Raw genomic sequence first — 23,199 nt, forward strand, 5'->3', positions numbered from 1 at the left:
GTGCTGGAAATGACCCAACTTGATGATCACTTTAGATAAGCTATTATCAGCAGGACAGTGGGGTGGGAGGAGGTATTGTTTCATGGTCTCTGTGTGTATATAATGTCTGCTGCAGTTTCCACGGTATGCATCCGATGAAGTGAGCTGTAGCTCACGAAAACTCATGCTCAAATAAATTGGTTAGTCTCTAAGGTGCCACAAGTCCTCCTTTTCTTTTTGCGAATGTAGGATTAGTAGTAAATGTGAAGCTCATTAAGATGGGCCCATAATTACAGAGAGCAAAAATGTGCTTATTACTGTACCTTTTAGATCAGCAGCAAGTGACAAATGCTCCCAGCACATCCATATAGGAATAAACACCTTTGTTTTGTTTGTTTTTAATGGCATTTGATCAAACAATAAATGTATGCCAGTGGAGGACCGAGCTTTGGAAAACAGAGTCAGTGATATATGTATGCTTTTGGGGACTTGTCCGCACATCAAATCACTTTTTAACCACTTGAATTCACCCCCTAACCTATCCCAATACCATTCTTTTTAAGAAGATTATGAAGGAAAAATGGTTTCCCATTGCTTTATCTTTGCCTCAATTCTGTTTTCACTTACGTGCTTTCTATTTCTGTTATCAATTATTAGTACTACAGGAGCAACTAGAACCCCAGCTGAGATTGGAGACCCACTGTACTAGATGCTGTACATGCCACACATTAAGAGAGCTCCATTCCCAAAGACCTGCTGGTCTAAACTGACAAGTCAAACAAACAAGTTGGAAAAAAGCAAGTGGTATTATTCCCTAGTTTTTAAGTTTGGGAATTGACACATAGAGAGATTGAGTGACTTGCCCAAGATCACACAGGAAGTCTATGGCAGAGCTAGGAATTTGACTCAGATTTGAGTCAACCACAAAACCATTCTAATGGCTCAATATCATATCATGAGTATGACGACTCAATATCATAGCAATATCATTACTAATTTTATTAAGTGATGATCAGTATAGCCATACGAGACATGCTGGGTGACTTTCAGAAACAAGAATCTAAGCTATGTATGCACAGCTAGAACTGTTGCAGACATTGAGTGACTAATTACATTAAAATATATATCTGTTAGGTATTTATAGGACCCAATCAGTGTAATATTTAGACTTTAGCCTCTGTTGGTCCTCAGCAACTTATGATTTAGGAAGAAGCTCTCTCTCATTGATAGCTATTTTGCCTCTGGAACAAGAGCAGCAGCAAAATTAATCAGAATAAGGAGGGTGGTGGGGGGAATTCACCGAGCCCCTTAAAATGGCCAACAAAATAGCTGAACTTAGCCTGTTTTATGACATCTTAACCACTGAATCCATTAGTCTGATTTAAATGCCACTGCACAAAAGATTGTTAATACCAGGCAGGAAAATTCAGTTAAGATCCTCCAATATTACCATCAGAAGAGTGAGTGAGTGAGTGTGTGTGTGTAAAAATTAAGTATCCCCTTCATCCATCATTAAATCAAAGTGTAAGAACAATGTATAACAAAAAGCAACCCCAAACAATTTTAAAATTTGGTCCTTGCTATTTCTGGCAAGATGGATTCAGTCTCCTGTTTCATGAACTGTTTTCTGTACTCCAGCTTCAGTTGGTCTCTTCTTGTTTCTTTACACCTGCCTTTTCCCTTGTTTCTCTTTCCCTCTCTGTAGATTTTTGGCCCCTTCATCCCTTTGATCTCCCGCTCCATTTCTCCTCTCCCCATACTCTATTTCTGTGTTCCATCTCCCCCTACCATGACATCTATTTTTCTCTAGTCTCCATCTTTTACACAGTTCTATCCATTCTCTTCCCCCAATTCAGCTTCCCTTTTTTGATGTTCAGGTTGCTCCCATCAGATGACTGCCCTTCTCATGGTGTGGGAACAACTTACTGTGCCCATAGTGCTAGTCCTTTCCTACAGTGGCCTGCTTTGATCAGAACTCTTCTCTAGTTGAAACACTTGAATCAGAACAAGAAAGAATTCCGACCAGAGGTTCTACAAGACGTGAATAGCGATACAGGAAAGCTCTTATGCTGTGGGTAGATATACAGACATCCAGCTAGTGACCAAAGAACCAGTGGACCATTGGCAGAGCATTGCTCCACTTCAGAAAATTGCTAGATGCCATTATGAGCCTCTCCAGCACCCACCACCTATGATCTAGTCCTGTTTTTTTTTTTTTTTTATAAACACTTGTTTTATTGAACTAACTGGAGCATAAACAGTAGACATAGGACCTCTAGTGGTCTAATGAGTTAATGTTCCCCCTTCTTCCTAGACTGAAAAAAAGGAGACTTCAGAAGGACATAGTAGGTTTTCAAAAATTAAATGGATCAATACAGTCACTGGCTGAAAAGGAGGTTACATATGCTGGGATTAGACATATTTTCAAGGAACTATATAAATAGAGCAAAATCCTCCTGTCAGGGAGGGAAAATCAACAGGCAGATCTCTGCACTGCATACAGATTTCTATGCATGAGCAGAGTAGCAAATTGTATTCTCAGTCTTCCACTTGGATCTGCATGTTGCACATCTAACTGTAATCGGGGGCTCCAGAACTACACTCCCACAGCTAATGTTCAGTGTTTAATCCTAGATACTTAACTAGCTCTCTTTTGCTTTTGAGGTGCTGAGTTCCCACTGTCAAACTGTGACCTTTTAGTTCTTCCTCACCTGAATTTATAGAGAGCATCTCATCTCAACTAGGATTAATGGGATTTCATGTAGGAAGACCAGAGGAACAACAATTAATCCAAAAGTATGTTGTATGCTGGATTATTTTAGATAATAGCTTCCAAAAATATACATAAACCACAGATCGCATAACTCCCTAGCATTTTTGCTCTGTGGTACTGATGGTCACTAAATTGTTCATTTTCAAAAGGAAGCAACTAGGAAGCTTTTTGTGCCATGCTACCAAAATGAAATTACTGTGAAATACTTTATTACTTACTGTTCATTTCCTGTGCCTGTCTCACTATTCCATGCCACAAGTTAGTTTGGTTTTATGGAAAGATAATAAATCATGCATGCATGTCAAATCCGTTTTATTTCACAGATATAACTCCACATTTAGTAAACATATGACAGGAAATGAGGAAACTGTGTCTAAAATCACTGTTTCCAATGGAGTCAAATTTATCCTGTGTGACCCAAGTGAAGTCAATATACTTATACCTGGAATGAATTTGGCCTACAGTTTTGAACTTTGTTCACATACCTCCTCTCAGTATGAAGGGTACCCAGAAATGGATAAAAATAACCACACGCAATCACTGCAATAATTACTTGTCAGCTAGGAGAACAGTCACTGATCTGTTGAACCACTGTAAGACAGCAACTGTAAAGTAACCTTTACACGCATGTAGGATCAGCAATGTGGCCTTTTCCTGAAACAATGAAGCGTGGACACTACATCTCTTCCAGATGAGTGAACACACCCATTGAATGACAGAGACAAAGTTTTGTTTCTTGGGCAATGCGGGAGAGTACTGCACATGACAATAGCACTTGGCACATAAGAACTCAAATATAATTTGCCCTCCTGCTGAAACTCCCACTTTTGGCTTTTGAGATACATTTTTGCGTGTGCAAGGCTTCATCATAGTATTGACCTAAAACATTAGCACCAGTGATCTAAACTTGGGCATTTCTATGCTGTCATAATATATGGCAAGAATAGGCCTTTATTTTAATTAAATGATTCTTCGTGATATAATATTGGACTGTGCCTTTTGACCTTGTTTGTTATCCACACACGGCTGTGTTAATGAGTCTATTTCTCTTAATGCACATCCAGGGAAGATTAACAAGCAAAATGTGCATTTGCTAGCTGAAACCAAGCACCTTGTAGAGAAACACGTATTGAAGTCTAGACATATAGATCTATATGTAGATGAGAAAACCTCTCCCAAACAGAGACATATCAGATAGGGAGAAGATAGGAGCACTCAAAATTGCTTCTGAAACCCTGCTGGTGCTTCTTTAAGATCTTCACATAGGTTCTCTAGCACAGCAACACTAATTACTGAATTCTGAACTCCTTACATCTGGTTCTTCCAGAGCATTCAAAATATGAATCTTTTAAACACAAAGGTACCTATTTTCATTTATGCCACTATCTCACTTTAAGGCTCCTTTACACAGCCAGAGTGGTATATGAGAATCAAGCCCAATGACTATTTCACTAACAACATTTCCTCTCTCCTTCCAAAGGTTTAAAAAAAAAAAAAATCACCATTAACATTTTGTAATATGACCGTACTAAATGATGGGCCCTCTCTGAATTTTGGTGGCCATTACATAATAGCACAGAAGGTTGTGAAGAAGTAATTCCCAGCAAATATGGTCGTCTGAAGTGTCAACTTATGCACTGCTTGAACAAACTTGTTTGTGTCAGTATAAACACGTTAGTGCTTGAACTATCATACCTCATCTGGAACAGAATAAACATTTTAGTGTATCTCAGCCCCTATTAGGCTAGGCGAATGGATAAACTTTCAGTCAAGTCATCTGAGAATTCTGGCACGTCTGTCTTGCTTTTACTGCACTTACACAAGAGAGACACAGACCAGACAAATAACTGAATAGAATATGCCGGGCAAGTACTTTAAGTCTTTATGCTATACCTGCTTTCATCTATCTAGAGTCAAGCTAAGCTGAAAAATTAAAGTAGCAACTAAAAATAAGCTCTTGATGTCATATACCAAAATTGTAGAATCTAAGTTTAGGAAAAGATGTCACCATATTCAACCAACCAAAGCTATTAATATATCTAGGTGCAATTTGATTTTTGTGTCAGTTTTTGAAATGCTATTTAAGTCTTCGATGCTGAAAACAGATCCCTGTCACAGCACACAGTAATAGTGGATATGAACTAACAGCCCCTTATCCTCCTCTCCTGTGGACAGATTTTTGAGAAGAGAAAAAAGGTTGACAGTTTTCATGAAGTTCACTTTATGATATTTCTTATGAATCCTTTTAGCCAGATCAGCAAGCAAGCTCATGGATCTGGAAGCATCCATGTGTAACGAAAGCCTCCTTATTCTGCTCTCCATTTACCCCCTTTTACAGTCAGGACGGTTCACACAGCACTTATGATGCCATTTGTGGGATGGTCACTGCTAAGGATTTGTCTTCCCCCACTCTACGTGGATGCGATGGCAGGAGTCTATGTATCTTAAAATATAGCTGTTATGAATAAACTTATTTGAGTCAGGAGTAGAGAAAGTATATCTGCCACAGAGAGAGACAAGGCAGGCAAGGTAATATCTTTTATTGGACCAACTTCTGCTGGTAAGCGACAAGCTTTCAAGCTACACAGAGCCCTTCTTATGCTCCCAGAAACACAGCAAAATGCAAGGTGGAACTGATTGTTTAGCACAGGGATTCTCAAACTGGGGGTTGGGACCAGTCAGGGGGTTGTGAGGCTATTATGTGGGGGGTCATGAGCTGCCAGCCTCCACCCCAAACCCTGCTTTGCCTCCAGCATTTATAATGGTGTTAAATATATAAACAAGCGTTTTTAATTTTATAAAGGGAGGGTCACACTCAGAGGTTTGCTATGTGAAAGGGGTCACCAGTACAAAAGTTTGAGAATCACTGGTTTGGCATAAGTAGTTGGCAGCCTGGAATGGTCCCTTACAATATCTGGTAACTGCTTATGCTAAACGATCTGTTCCACCTTGCATTTTATTGTGACACTGGGAGAACCTTTCCCAGAGCTGAAGAAGAGCTCTGTGTGGCTTGAAAGCTTGTCTCTCTCACCAACACAAGTTGGTCCAATAAAAGCGATTACCTCACCCACCGTGTCTCTGTAATATCCTGGGACCGATAAGGCTACAGCTACACTGCATACATAGAGATAAACGTAATATGAACATAGAGAGGCAAATTCTCTGCTAGGAGAAAAATGTATGGTGAATAAATGTATTTATCCAAGGGCAGCTTGCAGTTACCATCATTATCATCAACTACTTGTATTCTTGTAGTGCCTAGCAGCCCCAGCCATGGACCAAGCCCTCATTGTACTAGGTCCTGAACAGACACATAACGAAAGGACAGCCCCTTGCCCTGAAGAGCTTACAGCATGTTCTGGGGGTTTATTTTTTTTAAAATTCAATATAACTTGCATTCCTAAAAGCACTGCATCCCTATCTCTTTATTTCTTATCAAAAGCACTTCAAGCAACACTATCTATCACTAACAAATTAAAAAGTTGTATTTTCCCATGCATTTATTGCATCATCTCCTCTCTGCCTTTGGGCATGAAATTTTTAGTGTACGTTAGTACTTTCAGAGAAGAAAAGTCTCATGTCTCAGACTGCCAGTCCTTCAAGATAATTTTACTAGAAATTCCCCATATCACTGATACGTATTAGATGCTGCCACAGCATTTGCTTACACTTGAAATTCTTTCTACTTGGAAAGAAAATGCATTAACAAGACTAGTTTTTCCGCTCCCCCTCCAAAATGAGGCATTGAGAAGCTAAATGATTTGTCCAAGGTCACATAAGTAGTCAGTGACACAGCCAGAAAAAGAATCAGAATTTCCTGACTCCATGTTCTGTGGCTTTTATCCACAAGACCATCCTGCCTCTTAATTGGCCAGAACCAACTCCCACTGAAGACAAGGGGAAGCTTTGCATGGACTTTGAAGGGAATCAGATTAGGCCCTGCTGGACCGATTCTGAGAAGTGCTGAGCATCCACAAGTTCCATCTCATAATGGGCCTGCACCTCGGATTTGCAGGCACTCAATAACTCACTCATAAGGTTGCATGTGCAATTCCACTAAGTCTTATCTGTCTTGAAAATCCTTTTTTTTTTTTTTTTGGTAAGTGAAAATAATGTGTAGCAGACTGTGGAAAGTAACTTCACTTTTTCTTTCAGGCACTATTATAACGAATACAATCTGCACTTGCACTGATCAAAACACTTTACTTTTGTGTTTCTAACTCTTCACTTTCCTGCTTTCCCAGCTCCACACAGATTCTCTAAACCAAAAACAGAAGATAATAACCACTTTGCACTGTTCCTGACAACTTCTGTTTTTTACCTGCACTTCTTCTAAAACCTGACTTGTGCTCTCTGCTTTCCTGTTGCCATGGAGAAGGTTCAGCACATAACCCGCTCTGCCATGAGGAGAGCCTCAACTATTGAGGTGAACCCACACACACGCCAAAAGCTCCAGGAGCTCTTTATAAATTTTTGTCTTATTTTAATATGCCTCTTGCTTATCTGTATCCTTGTGATGCTTCTCTGAAGTTCCACAGCATCTTTGCTTCCCATTGCACTATCCTATAAGAAAGCCAGAACAAAAGGGAAAAAAAGAACTAAACAAGAAACTCCCAAGGCAAGAACACCCATGTGAGCAGGTCAAGCAGTTGGACTAAAACAGTCTCGTCAACCCCACGGCACCATTTTCGGACTAGCCATTGTAAACACGTTAAAAAGCTCTTCTGTATTGAACAGTGATTTAAAACCTACTGGTACAAAGCTGTCCATGAGCTAACTTGTTTGTTCACCTTGCTAAGAGGCATCTCATGTGAATGTTGGAAAATCTGTGCCTTTTTCATGGAAGTAAGGAAGGGCATTAATTGTGTTATTCAATTAGTGTTTCAGCCAAGTCAACTACAATATTAAAAACAATCACCTCTCTCCTTTGGGCCTGCATGCTTTAAAAATTTCACTGTAAATCTTTTTAGATTTTGGATATATATTTTAATATCTTATAGAAGTCCAGATCAATCCAAAATGATGCACAGGCACATTTAGATTTCAACGTGTTCCAGAAAATTTTCTGTTCCACTTCAAGATGCTACAATGTTACACTGTTGATTGAAATTATTTAACTTGCTCTAATAGTTTATGACTAGAACCCTGAAAAATGAAGTAGAAGCTATTTTAAAGAAACCTTTTCCCAGATATAAAATTGTCTTTTTCTTTTTTCCTATTTGAGGAAGGGGTTTAGGACTGATTAATGGGAAGAAAAGTAATACCAAAACTTCATTTCTGTCTGATATCTTTTCACGTGACTTGTGACTCAGTTTTAAAAAGATGTGTATTGAAGCAAACTGGCATTTGCAAAGAGAGTTTTAATTTGCTTTTCAAGGTATATCAAGAACCAACCACGCTATTAAGAGAACAGCATTCACTCATGTTCAGTTGGCTAACAAAACAAGCAGCAGCCAAAAAAGTGTGCCTTGAGTAGGGTTGCCAATTATCTATTCACACAAACCCAAACAACCCTGCCCCTCCCCTTCTCCGAGGCCCCATCCTGCTCACTCCATTTCCCCACTCTCTCTGTTGCTCGCTCACCCCCACCCTCACTCACTTTCACTGGGCTGGGGCAGGGAGTTGGGATGTGGGAGGGGATGCAGGCTCTGGGCTGGGGATGAGCCTGGGGTGGGGGGGAGAAGGGCGGGCAGGGTGCAAACTCGGGGAGGGAGTCTGGGTGCAGGAAGGGGCTCAGGCCTGGGGCAGGGGATTAGGGTGTGGGAGGGGGGAAGGGGTGCAGACTCCAGCCGGGCAGCACTTACCTCAGGTGGAAGGCTCCCTGCTGCTCCTGAAAGTGGCTGGCACGTCCCTGCGGCCCTGGGGGAGGGCAGGGGTCTCTGCGCACTGCCCACACCCGAGTGCCAACTCTGCAGCTCCCGCTGGTCATGAAGTGCGGCCAATGAGAGCTGTGGGGGCGGAGCCTGACTTAGCCCTGCTGCGCCACCGACCGGGAGCCACCCGAGGTAAGCAAGGCTACGGGGTCCGTACGCTGGTACCTCTGCGCGTCACTCCCGGAAGCGGCCAGCACGTCCCTGTGGGACAGCAGGGGGCTCCATGCACTGCCTCTGCCTGCAGGCACCACCCCCATAGCTTCCACTGGCCACATTTCCAGACCAATGGGAGTTTTGGAGTCGGAGCACAGGCAGCACATGGAGACCCCACCCGCCCCTGCAGGGTCATGCCAGCCGCTTCTGGGAGTGGCGTGGGGCCAGGGCAGGCAGAAAGACCTGCATTAGCCCCCCTAAGCTGCCTAAAATCTCCTGGTTTGGCTTCAGTAGCCTCCGGGAGATAGAGCCTGAATCCAGCAGACTCCTGGGGAAACCAGGAGGGTTGGGAACCTTAGCCTTGAGATCTCAAGATCCTTTTGTTTTACATAGCTTTAGCAGCAAATTATTATCTACCGCACTTTACATGTACCATAATTTGCACAAAGAAATGCAATTTCCTTTACATTAGGAAACTTGAATACAGGAAATTCAGCATTTATCTATGTCAGAGAGGCTTCTGTGTTTGGTATAATAAAGTAAAAGTAAATTTGGGTTTTTTATCCTGCAGCCAGGTCATTTCCATTATTCTGATCAAACTTACGCAAGCTGGATACAGTACAAGAAAAAATAATGCTTTTCTTTTAAAGGTAATTCACTGCTTATCCAAACCCTTTCTATTTGAGGCAGCTCATCAGTATAGTATTTGAACCAAATTCACCTTCTAGTGAGATCAAGATGGTCAGAAATCGGTCAAAAAAACACAACATAGGCCTGCTCCCAGCTAGCTGATGACTAGGGATGTGTTTCTAATGTGATTGTCTAGAATGAAAAGCTACCCATCTGTCATTTTGTTGTAAATTTTATACCATACCTTTTCCCAGGGAAGGTATATTTTGCAGGCATCAAGAACAAAATAAATCAGTGGTTTCCAAACTAGTCCATGGATCATGGCAGTCCATGGAGCTCTTGCTAATGGTCGGCAGAGAGCTGGCAGTTCACACAGTGCTAGCTCTTCTTGTTTCCAGCAGTCAAAGCACATTAAGGAACAGCTAAATACACAAATATTTTCCCAGTACCAGTTTTCCAAAGGGACACTGTGTGATTGCAAAGGAGGTGGCCCACATTATCCTGGATAGGAAGGGAAGCAGGTCGCACAATAAAAGAGTTTGAGAACTTGTGAATTCGAGAATTTATTGATCTCTCAAGAGCAAAACCTTCAATTGAGGTCTATTTGGTTCAGCAAGACTTTGAAATACTGAAGTTAAATATCAGTTTCATACTGAAAGTCACTAGAAATTGACAAGGATTATTATGCGTTAGGCAAAAAGTGGGGAGAGGGAACTGTAATCTATCTTTAATATTCAGAAGATCTATTCCAGCAGCATTTAAAAGGAAGGAAAAACAAGAATCTAGTGTATCAGTCAAAAAGCATTCATATTTAAAGGGCTCTATTCTACTGTATTCTGTGTGTGCAATTTATATTTGATGTCAAAGGGAGTTTCATGCAAACATCAAGGGAGAATAACTTGCCCCAGGAATTAAGGTTACAAGAGCAGGGTTGATGACAGTGAAAATATGGGAAGTCAAACAGAATGAGGAACAAGCCTAATATTTGGTTTGGTGCAAGCCAGCATACCCATATTAAGGTGTTGCCCTACCTAGATAAAGCAGATAGATACATAGGTCAGCAGAAGGATAGAAGGAAGTTGGTAACTACAGGCAATAAAAAGATAGCTTCTATACATTGGCCAATTCAGGAACTGATGGATTCAGCTATCCTTCAACTTCCTTTGTTTTGAAAGACAGTAGTCAATACTGCCTCTTGCATCTCAAGCACATATCAGAATCCTGAATGCACCACTGAAGACTGGTAAAAGAATCCCGGTTTCAAAAGGCGTTTATAAATACTAGGTTCACATAAAAGCATGTGTGTCCCCTCAGCCTAGTCCCGCTGTTAAAACCAAGCATGAATGCCTTATTTTTGGTGAAACTGTAAATGCAGTGGAGTACAGTTTGAAACAAATACCCTTGTAATTCTTGCTTGCAAAAACTGTTACTGTTATTTAAAAATTTTATTGAAATGTCTAGGTAGAATTTCAATGAATTTAAAAACAAAGATGTGCTATCACATACAATTTAATGTGAATATAAGACTATTCTTCATAATTACAATGTTTAAGTGATCTTATGATCTATTCCACATCTTTCAATTCTGCCCCACAAATTCGTGAGGAGATTCTAGTAACTGTACAGTAACTATTTAAAAGATCTGCCTGTAACATGTTGGGATGTCCCTTCAGAAGAAGTGGGAAAAGCCAAAGCTACAAGTCTTTTTGATTTTTTTGGATATAGGGTTTCCAGTTTTAGTTTGCCCTCAAGAGGAACTCATACATTCAGGGAACTCTTTGTTGGGATAACAGGCTTCAGAGGAGTCAGTTTTTTTATATTAAAAGGCAAACCCCGGTACAAATAGAATTTTCTTCATACAAATTCAAAAAACCTTAAACAAGAAAAAATGAATTTACGAAACTGAAAACACTATTAGCATTTTGAACCAATGTAAATCTATAATATATAGATGTGTGTCTTGGGATTCTGTTGATATGAAGAAAATACGATAACATTTCTATCATACTTTATACCGTACATATCAGTGGAATCCAAAGATAAATAAAACTTTTTTTCAAATTTGGGTACATAAGACCTTTCTCTTTGTATAGTTACCGGACCTTTAAAATAAGCATTTTATTGTACTTCTATTCATTAAAATCAACACTTGAAGATGAAATAATACAAAAGCAAGGAATGTTCAAAAACACTCCAGTTTAGAAGAGTTAATTCTAACTTCTTATATAAAGTCATATGAAAGAACTAAGCAATGTAAAATTTTTTTTACTCTTTGTAGTGCTGTTTGTTTTGACTAGCGCTATTTGCTTACTTTATTATGCCTAAATGAATTTTAAGTAGATTTAATTCACTCAGGGTATACAAGCAATCTAGTGAGTTTAATTAAACGGCACTACAGTTCACCCTATAAGAATAAGAATTCCAAATACCTTAGGTGGCTTTTGATTTTGGGAGTTTTCATTTCTGTACTCAATCGATTGCCATTGCTTTACTGCATACTACCTAATTTTTTTCTAGTTTATCTTACACATAGGTAAGGAGAAAAAAATATATAGCAATAATCTTGGATCAGCCCTTCAAAAACAAAAAGTGAAAATCAAGAGTCAGTAACTCTTAACTCTAGCATGACTCCACTATAATCAGCAGAAGTTCCATCCCAGGAAAGAATTTAGTGAGGATCAGAATTATGCTTTTTTAAAAAAACTATATAGTAAGATTCCCTGTTTACAGCCTTTAGGCTAGATCATCAGCTGGTGTAAACTGATGTTACCGTTTTACACCCGCTGAAGATCTGACCCATTTCAGCATTATCTGTTCTGCTCAGAGCAAGTCTAAACCATGAGGCAGTTAAACCTTGGATAGTTAAAAAGGGCACCAGTACTTTCACCTTTTCTAGGCTAGTTCTGCCAGTGGCTGCTGTTGCCACTAGGGGAGCCAACAATGGGAAATCTTGGGGGGGAGAACCTAATGTGGAAAAGGACTAAATGACACTGTTCTTGCAAAGGTGCATAACCACCACTGTCTCACAATGCAGAATAATCCACAGTGCATGGGTGTCTGGTGTAAGCCAGGCTCCACCTACTTGTGGATGCACCAATATGCACATAGCTATTTACACACACACACACTGAATTCGGCCTGTGGCATGTTGGTGCCAGATTCTGATATTCATATTCTCACTAAATAGTACTTACGAGACGAGCTCTTAAGTCAGAAAATGTTTGTAAATGGTCTGAAAAACATGGATAACCATATTTCTACGTAGCGTTTTGTATCTTCAGTCTGCCCCACCCCTAAAGTTTGTAATGGAGTTTCACGTTTTTAAAGATGTCATACTTTAGCAATGCTGTAGGTAGTAGTGGAACTCTATATATAAATAAATAAATGAAAAGCTTGTCATTAAAACCAGTAAATTAAAATGCATTTCTTGGGAGCAGAAGGAGGTACGGCAACATTATTTTTATGCCCACAGTGCAAAAATGAAGTATGATGGCATACGTATAGAGACTTTTGTCAAGATCAGTATTCTCATTAAACAATCACCTAAAGTATTTGTAATGGTTTAAACGAGGCTCAAATATTTCTTTTTAATATCCGGACCATAATTCTTACACATACTTTATTTTATAAAAATCAGATCACTATTTTTTAAAAAGGTATGAAAATGCCAAAAAGGTACTAGCTTTATGTATTTGACAGCCATAAACACCCCCCACCCACCCCCCAAATGGCTTGCCATCTAAATGAAGTTTTAACAGCATTTAGTACAGAGGTGGGCAAACTACAGCCCAGGGGCTGCATCCGGCCCTCCAGAAGTTTTAATCCGGCCCTCAAGCTCCCGCTGGGGAGCGGGGTCAGGGGCTTGCCCCACTCTGCGCGGCTCCCAGAAGCAGCAGCATGCCCCACTCCAGCTCCTACGTGTAGGGGAAGCCAGGGAGCTCCGCACACTGGCCCTGCCCCAAGCACTGCCCCCGCAGCTCCCATTGGCCAGGAACCCCAGCCAACGGGAGTTGTGGGACAGTGCCTGCAGACAGGGCACCGCACAGAGCCGGAGGCGGGACATGTCATGGCTTCTGGGAGCTGCTTGAGGTAAGCGCTTTCCAGAGCCTGCACCTCTGACCCCCTCCTGTGCCCAATCCCCTGCCCCAGCCCTAATCCCCTCTCCTGCCCGCTGAACCCCTCAGTCCCAGCCCAGAGCACCCTTCTGGACTTCCAGCCCCTCAGCCCAGGCCCCACCCCAGAGCCCACATGCCCAGCCAGAGCCCTCACATGCCCCCCTGCATCCCAACCCCCCTGCCTCAGTCTGGAGCCCCCTCCTGCACACTGAACTCCTCATTCCTGACCCCACCCCAGAGCCCGCACCCCCAGCTGGAGCCCTCATCCCATCCCGCACCCAAGCCACCAATTTTGTGGGCATTCATGTCCCACCATACAATTTACACACCCAGATGTGGCCTTTGGGCCAAAAAGTTTGCCCACCCCGATTTAGTACATAGCGTTGAGCAGTCCTATTTGTTTAATGTTTTGTTTTTACAATTGCTAAGTTATTACATTTTTAAATAAACTATTGCGTATATGTTTATTAAAAGCAGTAAAGATGTAGCCTGTGCCAACTCAAACGAGGCTCTTAATAAGGCTTTTACAAGGCTGCAATAAATCTTATATAACACATTGCTGGCAAAAATAAGAGGATGTTGCTCGCTGTGCCACACAATGCCGAAAACCTTAGAAGGGCAGGAAATTTCCCTCTTTGCAAAGATGCATTTGACCCACGTTAGGAAATTTTACACTTTTTGAAACTTTAGTGTTCTTCCAAAAAGTTTTAAGCTTCCAGTTTTTTTTAAATATAATTGGCCTTAAAGGAAGTTACAGACCCATTACTATTACCCATACATTCCATAAATGACCTTGACAAGAGCTTTGCCTGGACAGCACCACACACATTTTTTGTTTTTAAATAAAACTGCTACATAATCCCCATTTCTTTTACTATGGGTCTGTTCCTTAGATGAGCAGTAGCAAAATAGGAGATATCAGTAAGTCAAACAAGTTATCTTTCCAAACTAGCTGCTCTTCGCAGAAAGTAAAGGATTAACGTTACCAGTCATAAGAGTATAAGTTATTAGTTATTGTGAACAAACAATTTTCTCTTAGGTGGCAAAAACTGAGGACAGGTAGAAAACTAAGAACAGGATGAAATACATGCGAATCCCAATTTCTTACTACTGCAACTGAACTGGCAGAAGCTACAATCAAGAATTCAGCTGCAAGCACAAGAGGTCAGACTAGTGCAGAGTATGGATCTTGCTAACAACAGAGGCCTCAACTTGCTACTTAATTTCCTGCTTATTGTTATGGTTCTGGTGCTCATGTTTATCCTTGTTAAACTCATGTGAATCTCCTTGAGGTTCTGTTTTTGCAATGATAACTTAACACTTCAAACTATCTGAACATAAGATGTAAAGACTGCATAAGCTAGAGAAGGGTCTATAAACTGTAAGACTATTACATGCTCATGTATCTACTCTACAGCAAAATAGCTTAAAAGCAAAACAATCAACATACTTGCCAAAGGCTAAGAAAAGCGTATAGTTCCATGCTAGCTACAAAAGGACACTGTATCTAAGAATACACAGTTCTCTTGCCACTGGTATAATAAACTGATTACTTGTATTTAAACAACTAAGAATCAAAGGTGGCAGTCTCCTAGGAGTACAAGTTCTGCAAAGAGGATAACAGAAATAACAAAAAATGAAATCTTCATAGAGAGGCCTCTCTGAAGAAAACTGAAACACAGGCCTGAAAAAGGACAAGAGAGACGCCTGAAGCTGAATGATGGCAAGTATCAGATTACATACAGAAAAGAAAAACAAAAATGCTGTTGTGGCTATTCAAAAGCAAACCCCACCAGCTGGTTACAGGATTTGTCATGCATGTTCAAATATAAAACAATATTAACCGCAGCTTTTTAAAAAAGCGTACCATCCACTGCAGCATTTGAAAAAACAAAAACAAAAAACCAGCAAGCAGATCTATTATGCATCAGTATTGAAAGAATTTCACCAACCATCAGCTGTTAAGCTTAAAATTTTGAGCAACAACAAGGTAATATAAAATAGAAAAAACACTATCAAGTCTCCATACTCTACTTCAGTCTCTCTGAAGTTTTCTGAAAGTTTCATGCCATAGTAGATGGGACGGCCTGGATACTTACAATTAAAGCTTTTCACACTTGTCTACAAATGACGTATGTGCAATAGATATTTAAACAGCCTTTCCAAAAATCAAAAAAAGACATCTATAGCAACAAGCTGTAAAGTCAATAGCTATTCTATGTTGATACTCTATTGTCAATTTCTGTATTGATTGTCAATGTATGTTTCAAAGAGAAAAAGTTACCCAGCTACTTCATTATAAGCACTTTATCACATTTTGTTTGATATTTTGGAGGATATTCTGCTGTTATAAAATGTCTGTACATTCATATACAAGAGATCTAAATTATAGCAATGGGCTCGTTTACTGTTTCAATTAACCCTTTTAGAGTCTCACTGTGCAGGCACATTACGATAACATGAAGTATACCAAATCCGAACAAAAAGCCCACTGCAGTCAAAAGGAACCACCATGCTATAATTTTCTAATGACATGCCTATTCACAGGTATGCTGCATAGATTGCTTTAGAATGTACTGTGTATATATAAACTACAGCTACCAAGACAGCCAATTTGGAGGAAAAAAAAAAAACAAAAAACAAAAAACAGTGACTCTGTGGGTTGTATTTATATTTCACTTTTTATCCCAAATCACTTTACAAACAAAGCATACAAGAATCTCACCATCCTGCGCTAATGTGTAGCTACCTCTGGGGAGGAATGCAACAACCGTTTATCAACTAAACAGTGACACTACACAAGTTTGAGACAGATAGCAAAACATACATCTTTAAAAGACAGAATATAAATGTATATGAGCTACTGGGAGTAACATGTCTTCTGCAGCAAACAGAGGCATAATATTTTTAATAATCAAAAATGGTCAGGATTGGATTTGCACATCAGCCATCAGCACGTATTCAAAACCATTTATTGTATTAAGATGAATCCCTAGTTGTCAAATCCCAAGACTACCTACTTCGCAATGAACAGTATATAAAAAGCAACTTCAGTGAGGTACAACAACGAATGCTGATTAAACTAAAAGAGATTGAACTTTTTAGTACGAAAAATTCTCTCTGAAAATACCATTTAATTAAAATTGAAAATTTTCTGTGGAGAAATGTTGAATTTGAGAAAAGACTTCAATTTTTTGAACAGATGGGACCACGGTAAAAATATTATGAGTTGACATTTCAAAATGAAACTACTTTTCTCATTTCAAAATGTCCATCGGAAGAGAGTGGTGGTGTCGTTTCAACATGTCAGATTGTTTTGCTCATAAATATAGACATTTAGTTGAATACTTCCAATTCACAAGTTGAAATATTTTGATCTGCAAAATGTTTTGATATTTTGACTTTCCATTCTGATTTGGAATGCAAATCAATTCTGAATTGTCTAAATTTTCCAAAAGACGAAAATTCATTTCCCGAACAGCTCTAATATTAACCTATGCGTACTTTAAACAGAGATATGGGCTAAGCACCTCGTTAATGGAAGACTGCAAACAGACAAATTAAGGGGAAAGCCAGACTACTAAGTAACTTCCATCCAGCACAGATGTAGCCTCCCAGATGAATTACTAAACTCAAGTGTAATTGCAGTATGAAACAAAATAAAAAAATAAACACAAAGAGAGCATGATACAATGAGAGCGCTGGGGGTGGCTGTTGGGTGTGTGGTGAGGACATAGGCCTGGCCTCAGCATAGGGCCAGCTTCACTGCACACAGCTGCCCTGAGGCCAGTCCCAGTTTACTCAAGCCAGTGAGACCCCGCCCAAGAAATGGTAGGGGAGGGGGCTCCACTCATCATCCAAACCCAGCTGCTCAGAATGGGGAGAAAGCCAGCATGAGCCAGCACCCAACCCTGCCCCACAAAGTGCCTGGAGAACCAACCCCACCCCAGAGTTCCCTCTGGGCCTCTGTAGTTCTGACCTCGTCATGCAGTGATGTGGCCAGGAATGGTAGCACCATGATGCAGGACTCAGCCTATGGAGCTGCATGTGGTTTCTTGTGCAAAGGAGCAAACATGGCTTCTCCAGTTATTCCTGCAGGATGTTTCTGCATCCTTGGTTTCAAGATTTCTGTGGGTCCAACTCAACCCACGAACCCCTGCTAAAGCCACCATGGCTTCCACCTATTATATCAATACTAGAGTCAGATGCAAGTCAGGGTAGTCTAAAGAAGCCTCTTCAAACCAAGTATACAAACATACTGTATATTAAAAGAGAAGGAAGGTATAATTCTTCCAAAGACACCTAGTACATAGTACTAATACACAGGTTTGCAACCTTCTGAAACATTTCTTACTGTATGGTCTCCTGCAGTTTTCAAGAGAAAGTATTTTCATTTTAAATCTTATTTCTAGTGCTGCTGTACAGCATTCAGCTCTATATCAACAGTATCAAGGTTTGAGAAACTACTATTCACAAATACTCGTGGTCAAACCTTTCACAGCCTTATGGGGCATATTCTCCACTCCAAATTTTATGCCTGGTTTCCAATTAAATCAATGGGAGCCTTGGTCGTGCATCTGAGGCTAAAATTTTGCCCTAACAAGTGCCTAATCCTGCAGCACTTTCCTGTGGAAAAAGTTACCTAAAAAGTGGGATTTCTGTGTGCTGGAACATTAGGCATAAGTAGGGAATAACGAAGCGTAATGCCTGATGGCAGGAGAATAGTGTGTGGATCTTTCTAGTTCACTAAGAAAACAACCTTATGTTTAAAAAAATATCTGCTTCTTGAAGGTCTGTTTACACCTTAGATTACAGAATTTGATGACAGACATGCCCTCAAAACAGCACATGTTGGTGAACGCAACCTCAAGAACACTCCCATGATGTTACAGAATATCAGAGAAACACTTAGAAACTAGTAACCTCCCCTGTAATTTGTTTCACAACATGTGTAGATATTATAGCTTCAGGTGAATATCTTGTAATCTCTTCAAAGCAATATGCATCTCCTTTGAAGAAGATATAATCTGTTGATCCACTTCACTCTTTTTCTATTTTATTTTTTTTTACAGTTTCAATATAAAGACGCTTTCCACATAGCTTGAAATTGAGTACAGAATGTGTTTAATCGGCCAACTTTTCTGCACATACTTTCTGATGTAATGTTCAGGGCAAGTTATCATTGTTCTATCTACATTCTTAGTCAAAGATAAATTTGGTTATAATTTTGTGTATTCTTTAGTGTAGAAACAGCATATGTGGGTTCTCTCTGCCTGTTCTGAAAATCACTGCATTTCAATCAGTACACATACTTCCAAGCAGATGGCACATTTCTTATTCCACTGTTAAAAGATTGTCACCATCAGCAAAAATGATCTCTAATGTCATGAAATGAAATTCCTTACTCTGAAAAGGAAAATAAAGTTTATCATCCTGTTATTGTATTGTACACAGTATCACTGCTTTACTATTTTTTTAAATAAAAGTAACTTTATAAGATTTTTAATTTTTCAGAAACGGTAGCAAATCAATTTCAGGAGATTCTGCTGTTTGGACAGTATTCAATATGTAAAAAGCATTACGAATAAATAAATTTTATTGCAGAAACATTTTAAGGTTGTTGCAATAAGATGATTTTAAAACAGAACCAAGTTCTCATTGAAGCGTTAAAAGAAGGAAACTGTTCTCCCTCCTTCAAACATTGCTACTTTGCTTCTAAAAGGCTTTGAGCCATTGCAAACGCTCCCCTACCCACATTTCCCCATTCTTCAAGTGTTCCTCATGTGAGCCACAACCCCAACCTCTCACTTGAAGGAGAACAGGTAGGCTTTGAAATGTGATCTATAGACATCACTCATTAATCAGCTGCATAAATGCTTCTGCTGTTGTTAAGCAATGCTCCCACTGTACTCCAAACAATCGTGCACAGTTCCTCAGCATTCCCACCCTATGCTAGCCACAAATGTCAGAGTAAGGACTTGCCTACACTTAGAGCAGTGCATCTGCATGGCTGTAGTGCTTAGTGAAGACAGTACCTATGCTGATGGGAGAGCTTCTCCCTTCGCCTTAGGTACTCCACCTCTTGGTAAATATGCCGATGGGAGAAGCCCAACATAAATTTGTAGTTTAGACCAGGGCTATTAGCTCAGCAATCGAATGCTGGTCTCCTGCATGACAGTTCGGAACACTTCCCCTAAAGTTACAGCCTGACAAAGGGAACTGAATTTTTAAACAGTTGGAGAGAAATGGACTCCAAAAAATTTTAAAGACAACATAAAAAAGGTTTTAAACAAAATCGTGTGTCTTAGATTTGTTACAATCTTGAAAATTAGAAGAGCAGAAGCATCACTGAGCTTACCCAAAGTGATAAAAACTGTTGTTTTCCCTGTCCTTGTTCTGCCCTTGAACACAAATTATTCTGAGCTGTGTTGATGGCAGTATTTGCAAACAGACATGCATATAAATGGATATGTTTTGAAATAATAATTGTAATATATGTAATGCTTTATTTTTGTTAAACCATGTTAAATTTTACCTTCATACAAAATAGAGGGGGACAATCTTGAATGCTTAGTTTTTTTTAGAAAAACAGAAGTTATAACATGTCAACACTAATAATCAGAGTGTGGTTTATAAATGAGGCTATTAGGAACATTTATGAAGTAACTAACCTTGCAGTATGTGAGGGTCATTGTCTACTATGAATCTGTTTCAAGTAAAAAAGAAACGGCGCTTCCTTATAAATCAATTCAGATTATAAAGTCCATTCAAGCATATATCACACCATTTCAACTGAAGGTTCTTTTAAAATGACACAAAAATGTGACTAGATATACCCTATATATTACACAGTTGCAGAAAGTATAGATGCTGCTCTCATATAGATTGGGTAAATTGTCTGGTATAATTAACTGCCAGAAGCTGTAAATTAACTGGAGCACACTTTGCTGGCACTCAGATAATGATGAAGCTCTAGTGCAGTCAGTTTTTCATTAAATTATACAAACAGCTTAAAAGTTTAAAAACCAACAATAGCACCACCTGAAACACTTAATAAAAACATGCCGGATGCGGTGTCTCTTGCTGCCCACCTGATGGCAGCAAACACCAAATTTCTATTCTTACCTGCATCGGGTGCTCATTTCCCGTTGTAAGATCTTCAAGCTGCTGCAGCTGCCAAGCTGCCAAACCGTATGTCTCCTCAGCAGTCCTACAGTCCAGAGGATTTGCATGCAACTGTTCTGTAAGCCACATCTGAGTCCTCACTGAAGGCTGAATGGGTACTCCGTTCATAGCCTGCTGTCCCAGCGTTGCATATCGATGCCCAAAAGCCTCGCAGCTGGCTGAGTTGGGCTTGCTTTCAGGTAAGGCACTGTAGGTCATGTCAAAGACATGTCTCCTATTTGAGGTGTCTGAAACACCAAAGTCTTCTTTGCTGCAACTTTCAAATTTGTATTTGCAATCCAACGTAGAAGATCGTTTTTTCCCAGTTTCTTTGTCCTCAACTTTTAGCAACTCCATGCTATTATGCAAACAACTTGGCCCATTTGTTCTTAATTGTGGTGACATGGTCTTGTCTCTCCCTGATCTGTCAGTACTAGACCTGGAGTCCCCTGAAAGGACACTTTCATCCTGACTGCAGCTATCTGGTGTGCTGAGTTTAGACAAGGACGACCATTTCCTTACAGGCCTCACATCCTTCATGTCAAGAGAATTGTCCACTATGTCCAGATTTCGACTTCCTCCTGACCGTAAAAGGTTTGTACTCCATTGTGAGCAGTCAGACTTCAGAGCTTCCCTGTGTTTGGAAAGTGAAGAGCTGGCATTAGACGGCATCACATGGGCAGTGGGAATAGAGACCAGTGATCGGCTGGGCTTAAACAAGGAAGTACCACTTGACGTTGAATGATCTGGGAAAAAAAAGATTTATCACGTAAATAAACGCAACACAAGCTGTGACAGCAATACTGATCAAATGTCAAACTCAGGACGAAATGCTAAAGCAGCAGGCATATCCTCTAGTAATTTCTTAATGGGACACAGTCATATTAAAAACACATTCCATGAAACAGAGTTATTAGAACTGATAAATCTGAAACCCATATAAAAAACATTTGTTTCCTTTCTGTGAATGCTGCAAAGTTAGGACAATGAAAATGGTGTACACTGGCCAGTTTCACTACTATTTTTTCTTTTGGGTTGCCAGTGTTTCAGGGGAATGTTTTCCATCTAAACACTGTCATAAAGTTGCCAAGATTTCTATTTAGGCTATGTCTACACTAGAGACATTACAGCAACACAGCTGTACCAATGTAGCTGTGCCACTGTAAGATCTCTCTTAGCTGCTCTATGCTGACAGGCAAGAGCTCTCCCATCAACATAATTAAAGCACTCCAAACGAGCAGCAGTAGCTACATCGGTGGGAGAGCTTCTGACATACCGCTGGGTACACTACCACTTATGCCAGCGAACCTTATGTCACTCAGGAATGTTTTTTTCCCCCCATACCCCTGAGCGACATAACTTTTGCCAACATAAGTGGTAGGCTGTAGAGACTCTCTTAAATGCGGGAAAAATATTTTTTGATTGTTTGCATATTACAGAGATATCAGTAGCAACACTATAATCAAGACTGCACTGAAATTTTTAATTAGAGCAGGTTTAAAAATTCCCTCAGCCACATATCAATCCTACTTAGTCTCCAAATATGAAATAACAAATTTTCAAGAAAAAATGAATTTCTATGCATTATATTGTTTGCAAATATATTTATTAAATTTTGCAGAGGAAACAATTTGAAGTGCTCCCTTTTTGAAATGTACATTTTTTTTTTGGTTCCTCTAGTTAAACAATCAGTCACCACAAATTCCAAATTTCTCTCTCTGAACCTCATACATACAGGCAGTGTATTTGAAATAAGCCACTTATGACATTTTCAAATTAAACCACAAACAATTATTCCCTTTATTTAGGTTAAAATAATTGAGTTACGCCAAGATTCTGCAATGAAACAGCCAAGTTCTGCTAGCTACTGCCATTCTCTCTCACTGTCAACAACCATCCGCGATTCACCAGACATCCTGTGAAGACAAGGAAGCAGGCTGATCAGCAAAAGAGCTGTGCAAGTGTGTGCACGCACACTATGGAGGAGAAAATGGAGCTGTAAAGGATCAGTGATGCTGTGAAGGTCAAGTCCAATGTCCATGTAACACGTTGTACTACATGCTTAACACTGAGCATCAGGGGCATGCACAAGCTGGAGCAAGCAGGGGCACAGCCTCTCCATCCCTGTAATAGGTTGGGGCACAGAACTCCTCTGGCCCCAGTGGGAGAGAAAGCCGCTCCAACCCCGGGGCTGGGGGGGAGGGGTGGGGAGGGGCGGGAGAGACTCCTGCCCCCCATGTTTTGTACTGCAGTGCATGCCCACGCAGAGCTCTTAGCTACAGCACTGGGCAGCCAGATCCCTCCCCTCTGCCAGGAGCCTGCATTCTCCAGAGCTCACCCACCCCACCCTCTTCTCTGCCTCCATCAATTTTCTGCTGAGATGATACGGAGTGACAATCCTCCTAACCAATAGTAGTGTGGCAGTGAGCAGAGCAGGCAACAAAGATTGGTCAAGAGGGGGGCACGGTTACCGCATGAGGGGTTGAGCATGGGTGGGGAGCTCCTCCGGCCC

At 40.3% G+C, this 23,199-nt stretch overlaps 2 protein-coding genes across 2 annotated transcripts in view; one reads left to right on the forward strand and one right to left on the reverse strand.

Moving 5' to 3' along the window:
• The window catches only part of CEP85L (centrosomal protein 85L), a 179,521-nt gene that overhangs the window by 79,697 nt on the left and 76,625 nt on the right, over positions 1 to 23,199 (reverse strand). Inside the window, exon 3 of the mRNA XM_077812142.1 lies at positions 20,649 to 21,433. Coding sequence (XP_077668268.1) covers positions 20,649 to 21,433 — 785 coding nt within the window. The remainder of the gene's footprint in view (positions 1 to 20,648; positions 21,434 to 23,199) is intronic.
• On the forward strand, positions 7,122 to 7,280 carry PLN (phospholamban). Its single transcript, XM_077811722.1, has one exon. The coding sequence runs from the start codon at positions 7,122 to 7,124 to the stop codon at positions 7,278 to 7,280; it is 159 nt and encodes a 52-aa protein (XP_077667848.1).

This window comes from Eretmochelys imbricata, chromosome 3 (genome assembly GCF_965152235.1).
Source record: "Eretmochelys imbricata isolate rEreImb1 chromosome 3, rEreImb1.hap1, whole genome shotgun sequence".
NCBI lineage: Eukaryota > Metazoa > Chordata > Testudines > Cheloniidae > Eretmochelys > Eretmochelys imbricata.

What these genes read in the sequence shown, in the direction of transcription:
- PLN (XM_077811722.1), top strand. Translation starts at nt 7,122, where the DNA reads ATGGAGAAGGTTCAGCACATAACCCGCTCTGCCATGAGGAGAGCCTCA.